The sequence below is a fragment of the Ranitomeya imitator genome, chromosome 2, assembly GCF_032444005.1.
Source record: "Ranitomeya imitator isolate aRanImi1 chromosome 2, aRanImi1.pri, whole genome shotgun sequence".
In the NCBI taxonomy this organism is placed as follows: domain Eukaryota; kingdom Metazoa; phylum Chordata; class Amphibia; order Anura; family Dendrobatidae; genus Ranitomeya; species Ranitomeya imitator.
In genome coordinates this window covers 22,435,173-22,463,142 of record NC_091283.1, presented here as the reverse complement: position 1 = coordinate 22,463,142, position 27,970 = coordinate 22,435,173, and the positions used below count along the sequence as shown (strand labels likewise).

At 45.3% G+C, this 27,970-nt stretch overlaps 1 protein-coding gene across 1 annotated transcript; it reads left to right on the top strand.

The window, feature by feature from the left end:
• LOC138661443 (TLR adapter interacting with SLC15A4 on the lysosome-like) lies at window positions 1-27,970 on the top strand. The gene is made up of 2 exons (XM_069746126.1): window positions 1-204; window positions 26,687-27,970. The coding sequence occupies exon 2, from the start codon at window positions 26,705-26,707 to the stop codon at window positions 27,521-27,523; it is 819 nt and encodes a 272-aa protein (XP_069602227.1). The 5' UTR covers window positions 1-204; window positions 26,687-26,704; the 3' UTR covers window positions 27,524-27,970.

Genomic DNA, 27,970 nt, shown 5'->3' with positions numbered 1-27,970 from the left:
ACTACAATAACCTATAATTCCAACGCTTCATCTGTTGTACGAGACTTCTCCTTTTTAACTGGAAAATAGAAAGCAGAAGTGCTGAGCGCTCGTTATTTGAGGTCAGGAGATGGATGACGGCACAAGCTCGAAGATCTCAGAGGAATAGGATGGAGCGGGGACGCTGGCGGACGATCCGATGATCGAGGAGCGCGGCGCCGGACGGTAAGATAATTACATACATCTTATAGAGGTGAGGTATCCAGAGCATGAGGCGATCACAGCAGCTCCACGGAGATGAACTGGCACTCATCTGCCTCCATTCTGCATGGTGTGTGATCACAGGGTCATGAAACGGACCTGCACCTACCAGACATTTATGTCACATCTCTTCAAATCTTTATGTGATTGCATTACACTGAGGAATCAGGTAACAAATCAGCAGGTTACATAATAAAACATAAATTACTGAACTGGAGAATTAGCATAAAAACCCCTAATGTGAAATTCAGTCTGCAGCCACCACTAGGGGGAGCTCCCTGTATACAGAGATACATGATAAGATCCTGTCTGCAGCCACCACTAGGGGGAGCTCCCTGTATACAGAGATACATGATAAGATCCTGTCTGCAGCCACCACTAGGGGGAGCTCCCTGTATACAGAGATACATGATACGATCCTGTCTGCAGCCACCACTAGGGGGAGCTCCCTGTATACAGAGATACATGATAAGATCCTGTCTGCAGCCACCACTAGGGGGAGCTCCCTGTATACAGAGATACATGATAAGATCCTGTCTGCAGCCACCACTAGGGGGAGCTCCCTGTATACAGAGATACATGATACGATCCTGTCTGCAGCCACCACTAGGGGGAGCTCCCTGTATACAGAGATACATGATGAGATCCTGTCTGCAGCCACCACTAGGGGGAGCTCCCTGTATACAGAGATACATGTTAAGATCCTGTCTGTAGCCACCACTAGGGGGAGCTCTCTGTATACAGAGATACATGATAAGATCCTGTCTGCAGTCACCACTAGGGGGAGCTCCCTGTATACAGAGATACATGATAAGGTTCTGTCTGCAGCCACCACTAGGGGGAGCTCCCTGTATACAGAGATACATGATAATATTCTGTCTGCAGCCACCACTAGGGGGAGCTCCCTGTATACAGAGATACATGATAATATTCTGTCTGCAGCCACCACTAGGGGGAGCTCCCTGTATACAGAGATACATGATAAGATCCTGTCTGCAGCCACCACTAGGGGGAGCTCCCTGTATACAGAGATACATGATAAGATCCTGTCTGCAGCCACCACTAGGGGGAGCTCCCTGTATACAGAGATACATGATAAGATCCTGTCTGCAGTCACCACTAGGGGGAGCTCCCTGTATACAGAGATACATGATAAGGTTCTGTCTGCAGCCACCACTAGGGGGAGCTCCCTGTATACAGAGATACATGATAATATTCTGTCTGCAGCCACCACTAGGGGAAGCTCCCTGTATACAGAGATACATGATAAGATCCTGTCTGCAGCCACCACTAGGGGGAGCTCCCTGTATACAGAGATACATGATAAGATCCTGCCTGCAGTCACCACTAGGGGGAGCTCCCTGTATACAGAGATACATGATAAGATCCTGTCTGCAGCCACCACTAGGGGGAGCTCCCTGTATACAGAGATACATGATAAGATCCTGTCTGCAGCCACCACTAGGGGGAGCTCCCTGTATACAGAGATACATGTTAAGATCCTGTCTGTAGCCACCACTAGGGGGAGCTCTCTGTATACAGAGATACATGATAAGATCCTGTCTGCAGCCACCACTAGGGGGAGCTCCCTGTATACAGAGATACATGATAAGATCCTGTCTGCAGCCACCACTAGGGGGAGCTCTCTGTATACAGCGATACATGATAAGATCCTGTCTGCAGCCACCACTAGGGGGAGCTCCCTGTATACAGAGATACATGATAAGATCCTGTCTGCAGCCACCACTAGGGGGAGCTCCCTGTATACAGCGATACATGATAAGATCCTGTCTGCAGCCACCACTAGGGGGAGCTCCCTATATACAGAGATACATGATAAGATCCTGTCTGCAGCCATCACTAGGGGGAGCTCCCTGTATACAGAGATACATGATAAGGTTCTGTCTGCAGCCACCACTAGGGGGAGCTCCGTGTATACAGAGATACATGATAAGGTTCTGTCTGCAGCCATCACTAGGGGGAGCTCCCTGTATACAGAGATACATGATAAGATCCTGTCTGCAGCCACCACTAGGGGGAGCTCCCTGTATACAGAGATATATGATAAGGTTCTGTCTGCAGCCATCACTAGGGGGAGCTCCCTATATACAGAGATACATGATAAGATTATGTCTGCATCCACCACTAGGGGGAGCTCCCTGTATACAGCGATACATGATAAGATCCTGTCTGCAGTCACCACTAGGGGGAGCTCCATGTATACAGAGATACATGATAAGATTCTGTCTGCAGTCACCACTAGGGGGAGCTCCCTGTATACAGAGATACATGATAAGATCCTGCCTGCAGTCACCACTAGGGGGAGCTCCCTGTATACAGAGATACATGATAAGATCCTGTCTGCAGCCACCACTAGGGGGAGCTCCCTGTATACAGAGATACATGATAAGATTCTGTCTGCAGTCACCACTAGGGGGCTCCCTGTATACAGAGATACATGATAAGATTCTGTCTGCAGTCACCACTAGGGGGAGCTCCCTGTATACAGAGATACATGATAAGATCCTGCCTGCAGTCACCACTAGGGGGAGCTCCCTGTATACAGAGATACATGATAAGATCCTGTCTGCAGCCACCACTAGGGGGAGCTCCCTGTATACAGAGATACATAAGATCCTGTCTGCAGCCACCACTAGGGGAGCTCCCTGTATACAGAGATACATGATAAGATCCTGTCTGCAGTTACCACTAGGTATCTCTGTATACAGGGAGCTCCCCCTAGTGGTGGCTGCAGACAGGATCTTATGTATCTCTGTATACAGGGAGCTCCCCCTAGTGGTGGCTGCAGACAGGATCTTATCATGTATCTCTGTATACAGGGATCTCCCCCTAGTGGTGGCTGCAGACAGAATTATCATGTATCTCTGTATTCAGGGAGCTCCCCCTAGTGGTGGCTGCAGACAGGATCTTATCACGTACAGTACAGACCAAAAGTTTGGACACACCTCATTTAAAGATTTTTCTGTATTTTCATGACTATGAAAATTGTACATTCACACTGAAGGCATCAAAACTATGAATTAACACGTGGAATTATATACTTAACAAAAAAGTGTGAAACAACTGAAAATATGTCTTATATTCTAGGTTCTTCAAAGTAGCCACCTTTTGCTTTGATGACTGCTTTGTACACTCTTGGCATTCTCTTGATGAGCTTCAAGAGGTAGTCACCGGGAATGGTCTTCCAACAGTCTTGAAGGAGTTCCCAAAGATGCTTAGCACTTGTTGGCCCTTTTGCCTTCACTCTGCGGTCCAGCTCACCCCAAACCATCTCGGTTGGGTTCAGGTCTGGTGACTGTGGAGGCCAGGTCATCTGGCGTAGCACCCCATCACTCTCCTCCTTGGTCAAATAGCCCTTACACAGCCTGGAGGTGTGTTTGGGGTCATTGTCCTGTTGAAAAATAAATGATGGTCCAACTAAATGCAAACCGGATGGAATAGCATGCCGCTGCAAGATGCTGTGGTAGCCATGCTGGTTCAGTATGCCTTCAATTTTTAATAAATCCCCAACAGTGTCACCAGCAAAGCCCCCCCCACACCATCACACCTCCTCCTCCATGCTTCACGGGGGGAACCAGGCATGTAGAGTCCATCCGTTCACCTTTTCTGCATCGCACAAAGACATGGTGGTTGGAACCAAAGATCTCAAATTTGGACTCATCAGACCAAAGCACAGATTTCCACTGGTCTAATGTCCATTCCTTGTGTTCTTTAGCCCAAACAAGTCTCTTCTGCTTGTTGCCTGTCCTTAGCAGTGGTTTCTTAGCAGCTATTTTACCATGAAGGCCTGCTGCACAAAGTCTCCTCCTAACAGTTGTTGTAGAGATGTGTCTGCTGCTAGAACTCTGTGGGGCATTGACCTGGTCTCTAATCTGAGCTGCTGTTAACCTGTGATTCCTGAGGCTGGTGACTCGGATAAACTTATCCTCAGAAGCAGAGGTGACTCTTGGTCTTCCTTTCCTGGGGCGGTCCTCATATGAGCCAGTTTCCTTGTAGCGCTTGATGGTTTTTGCAACTGCACTTGGGGACACTTTCAAACTTTTCCCAATCTTTCGGACTGCCTGACCTTCATTTCTTAAAGTAATGATGGCCACTCGTTTTTCTTTACTTAGCTGCTTTTTTCTTGCCATAATACAAATTCTAACAGTCTATTCAGTAGGACTATCAGCTGTGTATCCACCAGACTTCTGCACAACACAACTAATGGTCCCAACCCCAATTATAAGGCAAGAAATCCCACTTATTAAACCTGATAGGGCACACCTGTGAAGTGAAAACCATTCCCGGTGACTACCTCTTGAAGCTCATCAAGAGAATGCCAAGAGTGTGCAAAGCAGTCATCAAAGCAAATGGTGGCTACTTTGAAGAACCTAGAATATAAGACATATTTTCAGTTGTTTCACACTTTTTTGTTAAGTATATAATTCCACATGTGTTAATTCATAGTTTTGATGCCTTCAGTGTGAATTTACAATTTTCATAGTCATGAAAATACAGAAAAATCTTTAAATGAGAAGTTGTATCCAAACTTTTGGTCTGTATTGTATCTCGGTGACCAGAAAATTGCCCACAGGATAATTGCCCACATGGAAAATTGCCCACACGGAAAATTGTCAATTGCAGCATCACAAAGTTTCAGATCCATGATATTTGAGGTGCAAGGTGAAGAATGCCCACAGAAAATTGCCCACAGGCTGAATTATAGGTTAAATGCTCTGTAGGACAGGGGGATAGTATATGCATGTATACATGAGATGCCCTGCAGGGCAGAATAATAAATAATTATAGGTGAGATGCTCTGCAGGACAGAGAATAGGAAAGACCTATAGGTTAATTGCTCTGCAGGACAGGGGGATAGTATGCAGGTATACGTGAGATGCTCTGCAGGGCAGAAGAATAATATAGAATTATAGGTGAGATGCTCTGCAGGGCAGAGAATAGCAAAGAGATATAGGTTAAATGCTCTGCAGGGCAGGGGGATAGTATGCAGGTATACGTGAGATGCTCTGCAGAACAGAGAATAGTATAGAATTATAGGTGAGAAGCTCTGCAGCACAGAAGAATGTCTGCAAAAATTGCCCACACAAAAAACTGCTGACAAGTTTATTAAGAACAGTTTATTAAGGAGGTCTAATAACAACAATAACAAGTTTATTAAACAATCATTGCACACCTGCAAATAATTAGCAGCCGGGTGATTGTCCTTGACTTCCATGGGCTCCATTGAAATACAATAGAGCACAACACAGGCAGCAAAGAAAATGCAGAATGGATTTCAACAAATGTCTCTGGGCCCAGTTTACTTCTCCAGGTTCTACAGGTTCGGTTCACTCATCCCTAGTCCCAAAGTACGGATTCTGTTCTTGTCATTCCACTGTGCTAACAATAATTCCACTCTCATTGTGGTGTGTCTGGGCCTACAGACTCTTATTCCACTCTCAGTGCAGTGTTTATGAGCCTAGAGACCCTTATTCCACTCTCAGTGCGGTGTGTTTGGTCCTAGAGACCCTTATTCCACTCTCATTGTGGTGTGTCTGGGCCTAGAGACCCTTATTCCACACTCAGTGCGGTGTGTTTGGTCCTAGAGACCCTTATTCCACTCTCATTGTGGTGTGTTTGGTCCTAGAGACCCTTATTCCACTCTCATTGTGGTGTGTCTGGGTCTAGAGACCCTTATTCCACTCTCATTGTGGTGTGTCTGGGCCTAGAGACCCTTATTCCACTCTCAGTGCAGTGTGTATGAGCCTAGAGACCCTTATTCCACTCTCAGTGCGGTGTGTCTGGGCCTAGAGACCCTTATTCCACTCTCATTGTGGTGTGTGTGGGCCTAGAGACCCTTATTCCACTCTCAGTGCGGTGTGTCTGGGCCTAGAGACCCTTATTCCACTCTCAGTGCGGTATGTCTGGGCCTAGAGACCCTTATTCCACTCTCAGTGCGGTGTGTCTGGGCCTAGAGACCCTTATTCCACTCTCATTGTGGTGTGTCTGGGCCTAGAGACCCTTATTCCACTCTCATTGTGGTGTGTCTGGGCCTAGAGACCCTTATTCCACTCTCATTGTGGGGTGTCTGGGCCTAGAGACCCTTCTTCAAATCCACTCTGCATTTCCTTCCATCCTTTGCCTGCCTGCACCTGCAGTATATGTGTATGATACATAACTAGGTAGGGTCTGTTCACTCTTACTCTCGGTAGTCATAAGAGGACAGGGAAGGAAGTGCAGGCGCCAGATTCACGGCCACTGAAGTCAATGGGAGAGCGGAGCTGCTATGGCACTTCCACTTCTCTGACAGATTCTGACAGAATCTCACCTTTCTGCGGTGCCTTCTGGGCTTCCAGGACCATCTATCTCAGCCAGCAGCACCCTGCTTTTGGTGGGCACCCACTGAGATGATAATGTATTAAATGTGACCTGCAGTCCCATGTAACTCCACAGATAATACAGTGATTCTTTTGGGGGTACTGATAGCAGTGATGGCTCCTCTGGATCACACTGCTGCTGTTCTGGGCTGGTGGGAGGAGTAAAGGTACCGTTACACTTAACGATTTACCAACAATCACGACCAGCGATACGACCTGGCCGTGATCGTTGGTAAGTAATTGTGTGGTCGCTGGAGAGCTGTCACACAGACAGCTCTCCAGCGACCATCGATGCCGAAGTCCCCGGGTAACCAGGGTAAACATCGGGTTACTAAGGGCAGGGCCGCGCTTAGTAACCCGATGTTTACCCTGGTTACCATTGTAAAAGTAAAAAAAAAAAACACTACATACTCACATTCCTGTCGCGTCCCCCAGCCTCAGCTTCCCTGCACTGTGTAAGCGCCGGCCGGAAAGCAGAGCGGTGACGTCACCGCTGTGCTGTGCTTTACGGCCGGCCGGCGCTGACACTGGGGGACGCGACAGGAATGTAAGTATGTAGTGTTTTTTTTTTTACTTTTACAATGGTAACCAGGGTAAACATCGGGTTACTAAGCGCGGCCCTGCACTTAGTAACCCGATGTTTACCCTGGTTACCAGTGAAGACATCGCTGAATCGGCGTCACACACGCTGATTCAGCGATGTCAGCGGGAGATCCAGCGAAGAAAGTCCTGATCATTCCCCAGCGACCAACGATCTCCAAGCAGGAGCCTGATCGTTGGTCGCTGTCACGCATAACGATTTTGTTAACGATATCGTTGCTACGTCACAAAAAGCAACTATATCATTAACGATATCGTTATGTGTGACGGTACCTTAAGGCAGAATCAGTGAGAGATGAGAGCAGACTAGATCTATTGCTGATAATGACAGACTACTACAAACCACAGATCTTCAGCATGTTTGCAGTTTTGCACTAGGTCAGCTGTAAATCACACATCATGTGAACTGTTGTGAATTCTGTTGTCGGGCTCCCTCTTGTGGTCATGAATGGTACTTCGGCTGGTTCTGTCCATGGGCTTCCTCTGGTGGGTGTTTCTGAGTTTCCTTCCACAGGTGACGAGGTTAATTCGTTAGCTGGCTGCTCTATTTAACTCTACTTAGATCTTTGCTCCATGCCACCTGTCAATGTTCCAGTATTGGTCTAGTTCACTCCTGGATCGTTCTTGTGACCTGTCTTCCCAGCAGAAGCTAAGTTCCAGCTTGTATTTCTTTGGTTTGCTATTTTTCTGTCCAGCTTGCTATTTTTATTGTTGTCTTGCTTGCTGGAAGCTCTGGGATGCAGAGGGAGTGCCTCCGCACCGTGAGTCGGTGTGGAGGGTCTTTTTGCGCCCTCTGCGTGGTCTTTTTGTAGGTTTTTGTGCTGACCGCAAAGTAACCTTTCCTATCCTCGGTCTGTTCAGTAAGTCGGGCCTCACTTTGCTAAATCTATTTCATCTCTGTGTTTGTATTTTCATCTTTACTCACAGTCATTATATGTGGGGGGCTGCCTTTTCCTTTGGGGAATTTCTCTGAGGCAAGGTAGGCTTTATTTTTCTCAACCAATGACCACACTGGCGCTGCACTGCTATGAATCCAAGAGGAGAGAGGGAAAAAACAAATAAATAAAAATTACAGGAAAGCAGCTGGTACTTAGGCAGGGGTTGTGCCGACCTCTGTCAATAAACTAAATAGCAATGAACAAACACAAAAAAATACCGCGCTATAACCGCCCCTCTGAGGAGGCTACTAGTGCATGAATACCCTATTGGTATATATAAGACCAACTGGCTGCGGGCCCAAAGTGAAAGTGAAAGTACAAATAAAGTGCAAGCTTATATTATGCCCCTAATTGGCACCTGGTTCCACAGCACAATCTAGCTCCAACAGTATTAATATTTACTCACATCTACCTGCTTAAGGGTAGAGAATTACCTACTTCAACCGCCGGGTTGATGAGGCTGGCGTGCAGGGGTCCCGTGGCGTTCCTATACAGCGGGTGGGGCGGAAGAAATGCTTTGGCCGCAGGGTGGATGTGACCGGCGTGCAGGGTTGCTGCGCCGCTCCGGATCAGCGGGTAGGACGGAGGAGGTGTGGGCGGTGCAGAGCCAGCGGCGCCCCGGCCGGTAGCGATACTGGATGCACGCAAGAAACAGGACGGTGGCCGATACCAGTCGGCCACTCGACCTGGCAGTGACGTCACTAGCTATGGAAGCAGCGAAGGGTCAGTTTCAACCAACGCGTTTCGAGGTGGGACGCACCTCTTCGTCAGGGTTACGGACCCTTCCCTGTGAAGCCACATATATTGATGTAAACTAATTACCTCCGCCCCCTCACCTTAACCCTTTGCAAGCCTGATTAACCTATCGGTATATTGTGAGCTGTCCTTCATAGATACTCTTTCCTATTAATGAGGTCAATCGGTCCTTTTTATTGATCTAATAATATATATAAAAAAGAGAGCTAAATTTTATTACCATACATTTAAGACTACAAATAGACAACAGTAAATAATAATAGCTATAAATACTATAAATACTAAAAATACTATAAAAATGCACATACGTGCAATTGGTTGAGTGAACAGTAATTCATTAAAAAGACAACAAACTGCTATGATATTGATATAAACACTAGAAAAAAATATATATATATATGAATAAAGATAAAAATAAAGATAAAAATAAAAATAAACATGTATAGAAGTAGGAGAACTGGGGTGCAAAAATTACTGTAACTTAGTGTGCGCACATTTGTAAATATATATATACACACATTTTCTATCGGATATGCATCCCAGGGATACCAGATCTCCATACTTGAATGTGGTTAAAAGGCATATAGCTCTAGCTCATGATTGAGGCCATTAGGGGCCAAACTATCCAACATAAAAATCCATTCGGATTCCTTCCTGGACATCTGCTTGATAAAATCACCCCCTCTCCAATTAGGATGGACTATCTGGATGCCACAAAAACTCATACTTTTAAGAGATTGTTTATGCTTTTCTTTAAAGTGGCGCGAGAGTGGATGCCCCATAAAACCTTTTAAGATGTTCTTACAATGCTCCTTTAAACGGATACTAAGATGCCGTTTAGTGCGGCCCACATACAATTTATTGCATGCACATTGTATGATGTAAATTACCCCCTTTGAATTGCATGATAAATCATCTCTAATAGTGAACACTCTTGTTCCATACGCATTGGAGAAGGCAGACTGCTTATCTTTTTTGAAAGTGGTATGCGTGCAAGCGAAGCACGTTCCACAGGGAAAAAAGCCTGTTTTAGTTGTTGCTGCACTAGAATGGTTACCTCGTCCATTTGAACCTATCATTTTGGTTGTAGGGGCTATAAGCTGACCTAATGATTGAGATTTTCTATATATAAATTTGGGAATAATAGGTAGAAAATCTCCTATTACCTTATCTTGCCTCAAAATTGACCAGTGTTTCCGTATAATTCCCACAAATTTTTTATGATTAGCATGGTATCGTGTGATGAAGGGTAAATTAGAAATCTGGTCCTTCAGGTCTACCTCCTTATTATTATTTACGTTCTTATTATGCTAATCATAAAAAATTTGTGGGAATTATACGGAAACACTGGTCAATTTTGAGGCAAGATAAGGTAATAGGAGATTTTCTACCTATTATTCCCAAATTTATATATAGAAAATCTCAATCATTAGGTCAGCTTATAGCCCCTACAACCAAAATGATAGGTTCAAATGGACGAGGTAACCATTCTAGTGCAGCAACAACTAAAACAGGCTTTTTTCCCTGTGGAACGTGCTTCGCTTGCACGCATACCACTTTCAAAAAAGATAAGCAGTCTGCCTTCTCCAATGCGTATGGAACAAGAGTGTTCACTATTAGAGATGATTTATCATGCAATTCAAAGGGGGTAATTTACATCATACAATGTGCATGCAATAAATTGTATGTGGGCCGCACTAAACGGCATCTTAGTATCCGTTTAAAGGAGCATTGTAAGAACATCTTAAAAGGTTTTATGGGGCATCCACTCTCGCGCCACTTTAAAGAAAAGCATAAACAATCTCTTAAAAGTATGAGTTTTTGTGGCATCCAGATAGTCCATCCTAATTGGAGAGGGGGTGATTTTATCAAGCAGATGTCCAGGAAGGAATCCGAATGGATTTTTATGTTGGATAGTTTGGCCCCTAATGGCCTCAATCATGAGCTAGAGCTATATGCCTTTTAACCACATTCAAGTATGGAGATCTGGTATCCCTGGGATGCATATCCGATAGAAAATGTGTGTATATATATATTTACAAATGTGCGCACACTAAGTTACAGTAATTTTTGCACCCCAGTTCTCCTACTTCTATACATGTTTATTTTTATTTTTATCTTTATTTTTATCTTTATTCATATATATATATATTTTTTTCTAGTGTTTATATCAATATCATAGCAGTTTGTTGTCTTTTTAATGAATTACTGTTCACTCAACCAATTGCACGTATGTGCATTTTTATAGTATTTTTAGTATTTATAGTATTTATAGCTATTATTATTTACTGTTGTCTATTTGTAGTCTTAAATGTATGGTAATAAAATTTAGCTCTCTTTTTTATATATATTATTAGATCAATAAAAAGGACCGATTGACCTCATTAATAGGAAAGAGTATCTATGAAGGACAGCTCACAATATACCGATAGGTTAATCAGGCTTGCAAAGGGTTAAGGTGAGGGGGCGGAGGTAATTAGTTTACATCAATATATGTGGCTTCACAGGGAAGGGTCCGTAACCCTGACGAAGAGGTGCGTCCCACCTCGAAACGCGTTGGTTGAAACTGACCCTTCGCTGCTTCCATAGCTAGTGACGTCACTGCCAGGTCGAGTGGCCGACTGGTATCGGCCACCGTCCTGTTTCTTGCGTGCATCCAGTATCGCTACCGGCCGGGGCGCCGCTGGCTCTGCACCGCCCACACCTCCTCCGTCCTACCCGCTGATCCGGAGCGGCGCAGCAACCCTGCACGCCGGTCACATCCACCCTGCGGCCAAAGCATTTCTTCCGCCCCACCCGCTGTATAGGAACGCCACGGGACCCCTGCACGCCAGCCTCATCAACCCGGCGGTTGAAGTAGGTAATTCTCTACCCTTAAGCAGGTAGATGTGAGTAAATATTAATACTGTTGGAGCTAGATTGTGCTGTGGAACCAGGTGCCAATTAGGGGCATAATATAAGCTTGCACTTTATTTGTACTTTCACTTTCACTTTGGGCCCGCAGCCAGTTGGTCTTATATATACCAATAGGGTATTCATGCACTAGTAGCCTCCTCAGAGGGGCGGTTATAGCGCGGTATTTTTTTGTGTTTGTTCATTGCTATTTAGTTTATTGACAGAGGTCGGCACAACCCCTGCCTAAGTACCAGCTGCTTTTCTGTAATTTTTATTTATTTGTTCTTTCCCTCTCTCCTCTTGGATTCATAGCAGTGCAGCGCCAGTGTGGTCATTGGTTGAGTATATTTTATTTTTGTTTTGTGCCTCCACATTCAGGCAGCTGCACCATGACTATGAATATTCTAGCCAAGGATAGAAACCAACGACTGGCATTTATTAAAGAGCAGTTCGCCACTAAGAACCCCACACCCCCTGACCTCTATTATAGCAGAGACCTACTAAAAAACTTGGAAAAAATGCTTAATGCTGAAATGAGGGACATGTGGGAGATAGCCTCACTTGAAAAATATTTACAGGCCCATATTATTCCTAAGGGCCTGGTAATATATAAAAGTCTTGCAGGTGATTTCGGGGACCCTGTTATACGGGATGAATGGGATCTGATGTTTCAAGGTTTTTCGCGTCAGGCCCTAGAGTTTATTATAAGCAAGCGCACCCAAAATATGACCAAGATTGGGTCTCAAATTAATAACATTTTTAAAGAATTAGAGTCCTGCAATCTCACACAGGATGATGAGGAGCTTGCTGATAATATTCTCCAAAGATTAAGAGTTAAAGAAAAGGAAATCATAAACAAAAAAATGTCTAAATTCCGTAGAGACAATGTCCCCCAGAGTTGGATCCCAAATCCACCCGCATCAGTGAATAATGTCAGTATTACATCTGAGGATAGACTCATTACGGTAGATGAATATATTCTGTCACCTAGTCCAACTTGTAATACTTCAATGGAATTCTCCATTTATGCCGAGTCTAATTCTACGCAATATACACCGGTTTCCAGAAATAGGAATATCAGTCGAACTAGTAATAATTTTACTGACCTGATTATTAATACTGAAGGGGGATCTCCGGGATGTTCATACACTCTATGTGACAACACTCCCATTTGTTCTAATAATCGGTTTTCACCTTTATTATGCATGGAAAACTCGGAATTTAGGGAGCAGATCCCAGCCAGGAAAACACCAATTAATATAAGGGTGGATAAGGGACATATTCCAAATAAAAAACATATCACCACAGCAAGAAAAGTAGCTACCAATGCATCTTCTGTCATTATGAATGATGCGGGTTTGAATGCAAAATCCAACCAAGGACGCTTAAATAAAGTAATAAGCAAGAATACGAGTACAGCCAAAATTGGCGCAACTTATAAGAAAAATAAAACCACATTCACTCAATCACAAATTAATCGGGATTTTTTCCAGGCCAAATTTCCAAAACAAAGGCAAAAAGAGGGAAAAGAGGGGGCAAACTCTCCAAAAAGAAATCAGATAAAGTAATTAATAATCCCCAGCATGTGTATAATCTCAGCTCACACCAACTATCTGGGAATGAGATTTCACTGCTGCAGAAGGGGCTAAAATTTGCCCCAACCAAACAGGCCAAACCCTTTGAGCTATATATTAGCATGAAAAAATACCTCCGCAATCTGGCCCTCAAAAAGTACTTCTTGAAAAAGGAGCATATATCTACGGATGTTAGACTGTGTAATACTACTGAATATGTACATACGTCTCTGGCCAATGCATCTACCTTTCACCCAATACAGGAGTATTCCAAAGCTTTTCATTCCTTTGACATGTTGGTCTCAAGAGATATAAGGAAATATAACACTAAAAACATGCAATATCTACCGAATAATTTGAATTCACAGGAAAGAAAAGCAATAAAAGATCTACAAACGAATAATAACATTGTTGTCAGACCAGCTGACAAGGGTGGGGGCATTGTAATTTTGGATCACTCCATGTACCATCAGGAGTCGTTACGACTCCTAAGTGATCCCATTACATATAAGAAATTAAGATATGACCCAACCACCCAGTATATTATTAAACTAAGTGCATTGGCGTATAAAGGTAAATCAAGAGGCATCCTGAACACAAAGGAGTATCATTACATTTTAAACAAGAATCCCAGTAAGGCGGTGTTCTACCATATTCCAAAGATACATAAGGATCAAACACATCCACCTGGCAGGCCGATTATATCTGGAATTAACAACTTGACCGCCAACTTATCACGATATGTGGATGTACATTTACAAAAATGTATGCAACTTATTCCAGCATACCTAAAAGATACAGGACATACTTTGGAAATTTTGAAGGAAATTAAATGGAATAAGAGGTACATACTGGGAACCCTGGACATCAAATCTCTGTACACAGTTATCAATCAGGAGAAAGGTTGCGAGGCAGCGGAATATTTTCTTGGCTCCTTAGGCACTTACACCCAAACCCAAATTCAATACATCTTGGATTGCATTAAATTTATACTGCAACACAATTTCTTTGTGTATGAGGACCAACACTATTTACAAACATGGGGGACCGCCATGGGGACGCGCTTCGCACCAAGTTATGCAAATATATACGTTGCCAAATGGGAGGAGTCACATATTATGTCAGAAGGCCTATTACATCCAGGCCTAGTTATATGGCGCCGCTTTATAGATGACATCCTTTTTATCTGGGATGGCCTGCAATCTGATCTGGACAAATTCATTGCAGGCCTCAACAGCAACCAGTATGGCCTGGAATTTACCCCAAACATTAGTACAACTAACATAAATTTCTTGGACTTAAATATCTATGTGGACAATAACCAATTGCACACTAAATGTCACCGCAAAGAGGTAGACTCTAATAGCTTTATTCACATTACTAGTTGTCATCTACCAGTGTGGCTAGCTAACGTACCTAAGAGCCAATATACTAGAATTAGACGGAATTGCTCTAATATGGTAGACTACAATCAAGAAGCCAATCATTTAACTCAGCAATTTATGGATAAGGGTTACACAAAATCCTTGCTGGAAAAAGCACAATACGACGTGGCTATCCTACCAAGGGAATCTCTGTTGAAAAAGGCAAATAATAAGAACGTAAATAATAATAAGGAGGTAGACCTGAAGGACCAGATTTCTAATTTACCCTTCATCACACGATACCATGCTAATCATAAAAAATTTGTGGGAATTATACGGAAACACTGGTCAATTTTGAGGCAAGATAAGGTAATAGGAGATTTTCTACCTATTATTCCCAAATTTATATATAGAAAATCTCAATCATTAGGTCAGCTTATAGCCCCTACAACCAAAATGATAGGTTCAAATGGACGAGGTAACCATTCTAGTGCAGCAACAACTAAAACAGGCTTTTTTCCCTGTGGAACGTGCTTCGCTTGCACGCATACCACTTTCAAAAAAGATAAGCAGTCTGCCTTCTCCAATGCGTATGGAACAAGAGTGTTCACTATTAGAGATGATTTATCATGCAATTCAAAGGGGGTAATTTACATCATACAATGTGCATGCAATAAATTGTATGTGGGCCGCACTAAACGGCATCTTAGTATCCGTTTAAAGGAGCATTGTAAGAACATCTTAAAAGGTTTTATGGGGCATCCACTCTCGCGCCACTTTAAAGAAAAGCATAAACAATCTCTTAAAAGTATGAGTTTTTGTGGCATCCAGATAGTCCATCCTAATTGGAGAGGGGGTGATTTTATCAAGCAGATGTCCAGGAAGGAATCCGAATGGATTTTTATGTTGGATAGTTTGGCCCCTAATGGCCTCAATCATGAGCTAGAGCTATATGCCTTTTAACCACATTCAAGTATGGAGATCTGGTATCCCTGGGATGCATATCCGATAGAAAATGTGTGTATATATATATTTACAAATGTGCGCACACTAAGTTACAGTAATTTTTGCACCCCAGTTCTCCTACTTCTATACATGTTTATTTTTATTTTTATCTTTATTTTTATCTTTATTCATATATATATATTTTTTTCTAGTGTTTATATCAATATCATAGCAGTTTGTTGTCTTTTTAATGAATTACTGTTCACTCAACCAATTGCACGTATGTGCATTTTTATAGTATTTTTAGTATTTATAGTATTTATAGCTATTATTATTTACTGTTGTCTATTTGTAGTCTTAAATGTATGGTAATAAAATTTAGCTCTCTTTTTTATATATATTATTAGATCAATAAAAAGGACCGATTGACCTCATTAATAGGAAAGAGTATCTATGAAGGACAGCTCACAATATACCGATAGGTTAATCAGGCTTGCAAAGGGTTAAGGTGAGGGGGCGGAGGTAATTAGTTTACATCAATATATGTGGCTTCACAGGGAAGGGTCCGTAACCCTGACGAAGAGGTGCGTCCCACCTCGAAACGCGTTGGTTGAAACTGACCCTTCGCTGCTTCCATAGCTAGTGACGTCACTGCCAGGTCGAGTGGCCGACTGGTATCGGCCACCGTCCTGTTTCTTGCGTGCATCCAGTATCGCTACCGGCCGGGGCGCCGCTGGCTCTGCACCGCCCACACCTCCTCCGTCCTACCCGCTGATCCGGAGCGGCGCAGCAACCCTGCACGCCGGTCACATCCACCCTGCGGCCAAAGCATTTCTTCCGCCCCACCCGCTGTATAGGAACGCCACGGGACCCCTGCACGCCAGCCTCATCAACCCGGCGGTTGAAGTAGGTAATTCTCTACCCTTAAGCAGGTAGATGTGAGTAAATATTAATACTGTTGGAGCTAGATTGTGCTGTGGAACCAGGTGCCAATTAGGGGCATAATATAAGCTTGCACTTTATTTGTACTTTCACTTTCACTTTGGGCCCGCAGCCAGTTGGTCTTATATATACCAATAGGGTATTCATGCACTAGTAGCCTCCTCAGAGGGGCGGTTATAGCGCGGTATTTCTTTATTTTTCTATCTTCAGGGCTAGCTAGTTCCTTAGGCTGTGCCGAGTTGCATAGGGAGCGTTAGGCGCAATCCACGGCTATTTCTAGTGTGTTTGATAGGATTAGGGATTGCGGTCAGCAGAGTTCCCACGTCCCAGAGCTCGTCCTTTATTATCAGTAACTATCAGGTCTTTCCGTGTGCTCTTAACCACCAGGTCCATTATTGTCCTGACCACCAGGTCATAACAGTGAACATCCTCACCTTTCACCTCAAATATCATAGATCTGAAACTTTGTGATGCTGCAATTGGCAATTTTCCATGTGGGCAATTTTCCGTGTGGGCAATTTTCCTGTGGGCATTTTTCCTGTGAGCATTTTTCATGTGGGAAATTTTCCTGTGGGCATTTTTCAGGGAACTAGCTCCCCCTAGTGGTGACTGCAGACAGGATCTTATCATACATCTCTGTATACAAGGAGCTCCCCCTAGTGGTGGCTGCAGACAGGATCTTATCATACATCTCTGTATACAGGGAGCTCCCTCTAGTGGTGGCTGCAGACAGGATCTTATCATGTAGCTCTGTATACAGGGAGCTCCCCCTAGTGGTGACTGCAGACAGGATCTTATCCTGTATCTTTGTATACAAGGAGCTCCCCCTAGTGGTGGCTGCAGACAGGATCTTATCATGTATCTCTGTATACAGGGAGCTCCCCCTAGTGGTGGCTGCAGACAGAATCTTATGTATCTCTGTATACAGGGAGCTCCACCTAGTGGTGACTGCAGACAGGATCTTATCATGTATCTCTGTATACAGGGAGCTCCCCCTAGTGGTGGCTGCAGACAGGATCTTATCATGTATCTCTGTATACAGGGAGCTCCCCCTAGTGGTGGCTGCAGACAGGATCTTATCATGTATCTCTGTATACAGGGAGCTCCCCCTAGTGGTGGCTGCAGACAGGCTCTTATCATGTATCTCTGAATATAGGGAACTCCCCCTAGTGGTGGCTGCAGACAGAATCTTATGTATCTACGTATACAGGGAGCTCCACCTAGTGGTGACTGCAGACAGGATCTTATCATGTATCTCTGTATACAGGGAGCTCCCCCAGTGGTGACTGCGGACAGATATTATGTATCTCTGTATACAGGGAGCTCCCCCTAGTGGTGACTGCAGACAGAATCTTATCATGTATCTCTATATACAGGGAGCTCCCCCTAGTGGTGGCTGCAGACAGAATCTTATCATGTATCTCTGTATACAGGGAGCTCCCCCTAGTGGTGACTGCAGACAGAATCTTATCATGTATCTCTATATACAGGGAGCTCCCCCCAGTGGTAGCTGCAGACAGGATCTTATGTATCTCTGTATACAGGGAGCTCCCCCTAGTGGTGGCTGCAGACAAAATCTTATCATGTATCTCTGTATACAGGGAGCTCCCCCTAGTGGTGACTGCAGACAGAATCTTATCATGTATCTCTATATACAGGGAGCTCCCCCTAGTGGTGACTGCAGACAGAATCTTATCATGTATCTCTATATACAGGGAGCTCCCCCTAGTGGTGGCTGCAGACAGGATCTTATCATGTATCTCTGTATACAGGGAGCTCCCCCTAGTGGTGGCTGCAGACAGGATCTTATGTATCTCTGTATACAGGGAGCTCCCCTTAGTGGTGGCTGCAGACAGGATCTTATCATGTATCTCTGAATATAGGGAACTCCCCCTAGTGGTAGCTGCAGACAGAATCTTATGTATCTCTGTATACAGGGAGCTCCACCTAGTGGTGACTGCAGACAGGATCTTATCATGTATCTCTGTATACAGGGAGCTCCCCCAGTGGTGACTGCGGACAGATATTATGTATCTCTGTATACAGGGAGCTCCCCCTAGTGGTGACTGCAGACAGAATCTTATCATGTATCTCTGTATACAGGGAGCTCCCCCTAGTGGTGACTGCAGACAGAATCTTATCATGTATCTCTGTATACAGGGAGCTCCCCCAGTGGTAGCTGCAGACAGGATCTTATGTATCTCTGTATACAGGGAGCTCCCCCTAGTGGTGGCTGCAGACAAAATCTTATCATGTATCTCTGTATACAGGGAGCTCCCCCTAGTGGTGACTGCAGACAGAATCTTATCATGTATCTCTATATACAGGGAGCTCCCCCTAGTGGTGACTGCAGACAGAATCTTATCATGTATCTCTATATACAGGGAGCTCCCCCTAGTGGTGGCTGCAGACAGGATCTTATCATGTATCTCTGTATACAGGGAGCTCCCCCTAGTGGTGGCTGCAGACAGGATCTTATGTATCTCTGTATACAGGGAGCTCCCCCTAGTGGTGGCTGCAGACAGGATCTTATCATGTATCTCTGAATATAGGGAACTCCCCCTAGTGGTAGCTGCAGACAGAATCTTATGTATCTCTGTATACAGGGAGCTCCACCTAGTGGTGACTGCAGACAGGATCTTATCATGTATCTCTGTATACAGGGAGCTCCCCCAGTGGTGACTGCGGACAGATATTATGTATCTCTGTATACAGGGAGCTCCCCCTAGTGGTGACTGCAGACAGAATCTTATCATGTATCTCTATATACAGGGAGCTCCCCCTAGTGGTGGCTGCAGACAGAGTCTTATCATGTATCTCTGTATACAGGGAGCTCCCCCTAGTGGTGACTGCAGACAGAATCTTATCATGTATCTCTATATACAGGGAGCTCCCCCCAGTGGTAGCTGCAGACAGGATCTTATGTATCTCTGTATACAGGGAGCTCCCCCTAGTGGTGGCTGCAGACAAAATCTTATCATGTATCTCTGTATACAGGGAGCTCCCCCTAGTGGTGACTGCAGACAGAATCTTATCATGTATCTCTATATACAGGGAGCTCCCCCTAGTGGTGACTGCAGACAGAATCTTATCATGTATCTCTATATACAGGGAGCTCCCCCTAGTGGTGGCTGCAGACAGGATCTTATGTATCTCTGTATACAGGGAGCTCCCCCTAGTGGTGGCTGCAGACAGGATCTTATCATGTTTCTCTGTATACAGGGAGCTCCCCCTAGTGGTGGCTGCAGACAGGATCTTATCATGTATCTCTGTATACAGGGAGCTCCCCCTAGTGGTGGCTGCAGACAGGATCTTATCATGTATCTCTGGATATAGGGAACTCCCCCTAGTGGTAGCTGCAGACAGAATCTTATGTATCTCTGTATACAGGGAGCTCCACCTAGTGGTGACTGCAGACAGGATCTTATCATGTATCTCTGTATACAGGGAGCTCCCCCAGTGGTGACTGCGGACAGATATTATGTATCTCTGTATACAGGGAGCTCCCCCTAGTGGTGACTGCAGACAGAATCTTATCATGTATCTCTGTATACAGGGAGCTCCCCCTAGTGGTGACTGCAGACAGAATCTTATCATGTATCTCTATATACAGGGAGCTCCCCCCAGTGGTAGCTGCAGACAGGATCTTATGTATCTCTGTATACAGGGAGCTCCCCCTAGTGGTGGCTGCAGACAAAATCTTATCATGTATCTCTGTATACAGGGAGCTCCCCCTAGTGGTGACTGCAGACAGAATCTTATCATGTATCTCTATATACAGGGAGCTCCCCCTAGTGGTGACTGCAGACAGAATCTTATCATGTATCTCTATATACAGGGAGCTCCCCCTAGTGGTGGCTGCAGACAGGATCTTATGTATCTCTGTATACAGGGAGCTCCCCCTAGTGGTGGCTGCAGACAGGATCTTATCATGTTTCTCTGTATACAGGGAGCTCCCCCTAGTGGTGGCTGCAGACAGGATCTTATCATGTATGTCTGTATACAGGGAGCTCCCCCTAGTGGTGGCTGCAGACAGGATCTTATCATGTATCTCTGTATACAGGGAGCTCCCCCTAGTGGTGGCTGCAGACAGGATCTTATCATGTATGTCTGTATACAGGGAGCTCCCCCTAGTGGTGGCTGCAGACAGGATCTTATCATGTATCTCTGTATACAGGGAGCTCCCCCTAGTGGTGGCTGCAGACAGGATCTTATCATGTATCTCTGAATATAGGGAACTCCCCCTAGTGGTGGCTGCAGACAGAATCTTATGTATCTCTGTATACAGGGAGCTCCACCTAGTGGTGACTGCAGACAGGATCTTATCATGTATCTCTGTATACAGGGAGCTCCCCCAGTGGTGACTGCGGACAGATATTATGTATCTCTGTATACAGGGAGCTCCCCCTAGTGGTGACTGCAGACAGAATCTTATCATGTATCTCTATATACAGGGAGCTCCCCCTAGTGGTGGCTGCAGACAGAATCTTATCATGTATCTCTGTATACAGGGAGCTCCCCCTAGTGGTGACTGCAGACAGAATCTTATCATGTATCTCTATATACAGGGAGCTCCCCCCAGTGGTAGCTGCAGACAGGATCTTATGTATCTCTGTATACAGGGAGCTCCCCCTAGTGGTGGCTGCAGACAAAATCTTATCATGTATCTCTGTATACAGGGAGCTCCCCCTAGTGGTGACTGCAGACAGAATCTTATCATGTATCTCTATATACAGGGAGCTCCCCCTAGTGGTGACTGCAGACAGAATCTTATCATGTATCTCTATATACAGGGAGCTCCCCCTAGTGGTGGCTGCAGACAGGATCTTATCATGTATCTCTGTATACAGGGAGCTCCCCCTAGTGGTGGCTGCAGACAGGATCTTATGTATCTCTGTATACAGGGAGCTCCCCCTAGTGGTGGCTGCAGACAGGATCTTATCATGTATCTCTGAATATAGGGAACTCCCCCTAGTGGTAGCTGCAGACAGAATCTTATGTATCTCTGTATACAGGGAGCTCCACCTAGTGGTGACTGCAGACAGGATCTTATCATGTATCTCTGTATACAGGGAGCTCCCCCAGTGGTGACTGCGGACAGATATTATGTATCTCTGTATACAGGGAGCTCCCCCTAGTGGTGACTGCAGACAGAATCTTATCATGTATCTCTATATACAGGGAGCTTCCCCTAGTGGTGGCTGCAGACAGAATCTTATCATGTATCTCTGTATACAGGGAGCTCCCCCTAGTGGTGGCTGCAGACAGAATCTTATCATGTATCTCTGTATACAGGGAGCTCCCCCTAGTGGTGACTATAGACAGAATCTTATCATGTATCTCTATATACAGGGAGCTCCCCCCAGTGGTGGCTGCAGACAGGATCTTATGTATCTCTGTATACAGGGAGCTCCCCCTAGTGGTGGCTGCAGACAAAATCTTATCATGTATCTCTGTATACAGGGAGCTCCCCCTAGTGGTGACTGCAGACAGAATCTTATCATGTATCTCTATATACAGGGAGCTCCCCCTAGTGGTGGCTGCAGACAGAATCTTATCATGTATCTCTGTATACAGGGAGCTCCCCCTAGTGGTGGCTGCAGACAGAATCTTATCATGTATCTCTGTATACAGGGAGCTCCCCCTAGTGGTGACTATAGACAGAATCTTATCATGTATCTCTATATACAGGGAGCTCCCCCTAGTGGTGGCTGCAGACAGGATCTTATGTATCTCTGTATACAGGGAGCTCCCCCTAGTGGTGGCTGCAGACAAAATCTTATCATGTATCTCTGTATACAGGGAGCTCCCCCTAGTGGTGACTGCAGACAGAATCTTATCATGTATCTCTATATACAGGGAGCTCCCCCTAGTGGTGGCTGCAGACAGGATCTTATCATGTATCTCTGTATACAGGGAGCTCCCCCTAGTGGTGGCTGCAGACAGGATCTTATGTATCTCTATATACAGGGAGCTCCCCCTAGTGGTGGCTGCAGACAGGATCTTATCATGTATCTCTGAATATAGGGAACTCCCCCTAGTGGTGGCTGCAGACAGAATCTTATGTATCTCTGTATACAGGGAGCTCCACCTAGTGGTGACTGCAGACAGGATCTTATCATGTATCTCTGTATACAGGGAGCTCCCCCAGTGGTGACTGCGGACAGATATTATGTATCTCTGTATACAGGGAGCTCCCCCTAGTGGTGACTGCAGACAGAATCTTATCATGTATCTCTGTATACAGGGAGCTCCCCCTAGTGGTGGCTGCAGACAGAATCTTATCATGTATTTCTGTATACAGGGAGCTCCCCCTAGTGGTGACTGCAGACAGAATCTTATCATGTATCTCTGTATACAAGGAGCTCCCCCTAGTGGTGACTGCAGACAGGATCTTATCATGTATCTCTATATACAGGGAGTTCCCCCCAGTGGTAGCTGCAGACAGGATCTTATGTATCTCTGTATACAGGGAGCTCCCCCTAGTGGTGGCTGCAGACAAAATCTTATCATGTATCTCTGTATACAGGGAGCTCCCCCTAGTGGTGACTGCAGACAGAATCTTATCATGTATCTCTGTATACAGGGAGCTCCCCCTAGTGGTGACTGCAGACAGAATCTTATCATGTATCTCTATATACAGGGAGCTCCCCCCAGTGGTAGCTGCAGACAGGATCTTATCATGTATCTCTGTATACAGGGAGCTCCCTCTAGTGGTGACTGCAGACAGGATCTTATCATGTATCTCTGTATACAGGGAGCTCCCTCTAGTGGTGACTGCAGACAGGATCTTATCATGTATCTCTGTATACAGGGAGCTCCCCCTAGTGGTGGCTGCAGACAAAATCTTATCATGTATCTCTGTATACAGGGAGCTCCCCCTAGTGGTGACTGCAGACAAAATCTTATCATGTATCTCTGTATACAGGGAGCTCCCCCTAGTGGTGGCTGCAGACAGGATCTTATCATGTATCTCTGTGTACAGGGAGCTCCCCCTAGTGGTGGCTGCAGACAGGATCTTATCATGTATCTCTGTATACAGGGAGCTCCCCCTAGTGGTGGCTGCAGACAGGAGCTTATCATGTATCTCTGTATACAGGGAGCTTCCCCTAGTGGTGGCTGCAGACAGAATCTTATCATGTATCTCTATATACAGGGAGCTACCCCTAGTGGTGGCTGCAGACAGGATCTTATCATGTATCTCTGTATACAGGGAGCTCCCCTAGTGGTGGCTGCAGACAGGATCTTATCATGTATCTCTGTATACAGGGAGCTCCCCCTAGTGGTGGCTGCAGACAGGATCTTATCATGTATCTCTGTATACAGGGAGCTCCCCCTAGTGGTGGCTGCAGACAGGATCTTATCATGTATCTCTGTTTTGCCAAAGTCACTGGTACTGTAGGATCCCCATATGTGTCACTACGCTTAATGGTGTCAGTGATGTAATTTTCCTCCAGCACACAATGTGCTGTGAACTTTCAGCTAAGGTTTTTATGTGGACATCCATGGAGTGGGAGGGATGTGTCCACGTTATCTCCACCTGCAGAGCGGGCACCGCTGTGTGCTGATAGGACCTGTGTGATGTCACAGTCATGTGATCAGTCATATGTGCGGACGAGTCACATGGTCTGTGGCTTAAGTAGCTGGCCACCAAAGGCAGGAGGGTGTCAGTGGCTGTAGAGGAACACTCCAGAGATCTGGTGTGTGTCTGTTAATGCCTGAACTGTGGGTCCTGCTAACCCTGAGTGGGCTGATCCCCACTAATGCAAGGTGTGTACAATCATGGCCAAAAGTATTGACACCCCTGCAATTCTGTCAGATAATACTCAGTTTCTTCCTGAAAATGATTGCAAACACAAATTCTTTGCTATTATTATCTTTATTTAATTTGTCTTAAATGAAAAAACACAAAAGAGAATGAAGCAAAAAGCAAAACATTGATCATTTCACACAAAACTCCAAAAATGGGCCAGACAAAAGTATTGGCACCCTTAGCCTAATTCTTGGTTGCACAACCTTTAGCCAAAATAACTGCGACCAACTGCTTCCGGTAACCATCAATGAGTTTCTTACAATGCTCTGCAGGAATTTTAGACCATTCTTCTTTGGCAAACTGCTCCAGGTCCCTGTTATTTGAAGGGCGCCTTCTCCAAACTGCCATTTTTAGATCTCTCCACAGGTGTTCTATGGGATTCAGGTCTGGACTCATTGCTGCCACCTTAGAAGTCTCCAGTGCTTTCTCTCAAACCATTTTCTAGTGCTTTTTGAAGTGTGTTTTGGGTCATTGTCCTGCTGGAAGACCCATGACCTCAGAGGGAGACCCAGCTTTCTCCCACTGGGCCCTACATTATGCTGCAAAATTTGTTGGTAGTCTTCAGACTTCATAATGCCATGCACACGGTCAAGCAGTCCAGTGCCAGAGGCAGCAAAGCAACCCCAAAACATCAGGGAACCTCCGCCATGTTTGACTGTAGGGACTGTGTTCTTTTCTTTGAATGACTTTTTTTCTCCTGTAAACTCTATGTTGATGCCTATGCCCAAAAAGCTCTACTTTTGTCTCATCTGACCAGAGAACATTCTTCCAAAACGCTTTTTCAGGTAAGTTTTGGCAAACTCCAGCCTGGCTTTTCTATGTCTTGGGGTAAGAAGTGGGGTCTTCCTGGGCCTCCTACCATACAGTCCCTTTTCATTCAGACGCCGACGGATAGTACGGGTTGACACTGTTGTACCCTCGGACTGCAGGGCAGCTTGAACTTGTTTGGATGTTAGTCGAGGTTCTTTATCCAACCGCACAATCTTGCGTTGAAATCTCTTGTCAATTTTTCTTTTCCGTCCACATCTAGGGAGGTTAGCCACAGTGCCATGGGCTTTACACTTCTTGATGACACTGCGCACGGTAGACACAGGAACATTCAGGTCTTTGGAGATGGACTTGTAGCCTTGAGATTGCTCATGCTTCCTCACAATTTGGTTTCTCAAGTCCTCAGATAGTTCTTTGGTCTTCTTTCTTTTCTCTATTCTCAATGTGGTGCACACAAGGACACAGGACAGAGGTTGAGTCAACTTTAATCCATGTCAACTGGCTGCAAGTGTGATTTAGTTATTGCCAACACCTGTTAGGTGCCACAGGGAAGTTACAGGTGCCGTTACTTACACAAATTAGAGAAGCATCACATGATTTTTCGAACAGTGCCAATACTTTTGTCCACCCCCTTTTTTATGTTTGGTGTGGAATTATAGCCAATTTGGCTTTAGGACAATTCTTTTTGTGTTTTTTCATTTAAGACAAATTAAATGAAGATAATAATAACAAATAATTTGTGTTTGCAATCATTTACGGAAGAAAATGAGTATTATCTGACAGAATTGCAGGGGTGTCAATACTTTTGGCCATGACTGTATCTAGTGCTACCGGTTTGTTTTGCTGTTTTGCCCAGAGGGCCGTGTTTATTTTGTGCTTAAAATTGGTTTATGCCACATCTAATAAACCAACAGGGAGCTTATCTCACACCAGCAATTTACCTGCAGGTCCAAAACTTGCTGCAGACCATTTATCCGTTTTGCATGGTCTTTCTTTGTACGTGGTGACTGTAGCGCAGCGCGGACCCCACATTCGCTCTGCGGTTGAGCTGCTCCTGATATGTTTCACTTCCTATTTCTCATAAATGGATAAAGATATTACTGGAAAGAGGAACATTTAGAAAAAAAGAACTAAACGTCAGATGATGCAAGGAGGGAGCAAGCATGGATGAATCATTCATTGACACAGGGAGGACTATGAGTCCCAGCATAGCATCTGTGGCAGTAGGTGACCTGGAGATGATGGTGGCCAGTTCTGTAATGTAGGTAATACTGGGCAGTCTGATATTAGATGGCTGCCTGTTAACCCTTCCTCTGCTCATCCAGACATGGCGGTAATGTGATGTTCTTCTGCACGCTGTCGCCCTCTGAGGCTGCACTATGTGGATGTCTCCAGGGTGGGGCGCCATCTAATATATATTATATCCGTCACGTATTGCTTTGTGCTCAGTCCTCGCCATCTTGTTTCTCCGCAGACTATCGCAGTGGCCGCCATGTTGTCGGAGTCGTTCCTCTGCACAGCGATCTACAGAGGGCTGCTGGACATTAAGGAGCAGGAGGAAGAAGGGGAGGAGAAGTCACCGGCGCAGTGTGCGGGGGGCACGGCCTGCAGGGATCATGGACTGGATCCGCCACATCCCGCTGAGCCCCCCGTTGCGCCATCGCAAGCGTTGTGCATCCCCAGGCGCCAGGCGGTCAGTGACGTCTCCCTGGATCTCTACACGTCGTGGTCCAGTCCGTACGGCAGCATCTACAAGAACTACCCCGACCTGCACATCGCCGGCGATCACATCCTCCATAAAGTGGACTCCGGGTGCATCCTGGACGCGGACTGCGAGGACGGCCCGGTGCTGCTCTCAGCCGACATTGACAGCAGCAGTCCTCCGAGGGAGAATCCTGGGGGGCTCCTGGGAGGAGAGGGGCCGCCCAGTGTAGATAGCCAAATCCTGCCCTCCGCGCCCTTCTCTAACTCTGTTCTGAATGGTTTCATAGAGAAAAAGATGCAGGAGCTTTATAAGCAATGCTACGAGGAGACCGTGACCACCGGCACCTCCCCGCACCCCCTCATGTGGTCCGCCATCCTGCACAACATGCACCAGATCAGCCTGCAGATATCGCAGGAGCACAACCTGGATCACCCCAAGGGCAAGGGGGCCGCGCCGCAGTGTCCGTGCTGCGTCACCAGCGGGGGCAGCTCCGAATTCATCACTCCAGTGCTCCACATCTCCGGCCAAGACAGCAAGACCAAGCCGCCGGCGCTGCCCACCAACTCGGCCTTTATCAAGAACTGCCGGCTGCACAGCAAAAAGTGACGCTGCGCCAAGCTATAGCTGATCTGCACGACATAAGAATGAGCGGCAGTGCAAAGCATGGTACATCATCCATCCTCCAGTCACCTCCAGAGCTGCACTCACTATTCTGCTGTTACATCTTGTCTTATACTCCAGGTCTTTTATTAAATAAAATAAAAATACTTTACATGACAATAGCTGTGATACATTACAAATAAAACACAACAGAACAGAACATAAGAACAAAGCTCCAATCAGACGGCAACAAATGACAAAAGCCACAAAGAAATAAACCGGAAATCGAACAAAAATGGAGAAAGTTCATGACCTACAAATCAGGGACATGAAAGAAAAAAAATTCCAATAACATAAAAAAAGCAAAACTAAAGGACAACAAACAAATACTCATAACTTACGTGAATACCTGTAAAAAATTATAAGTAATAAATAGTATAAAATCATGTAAGA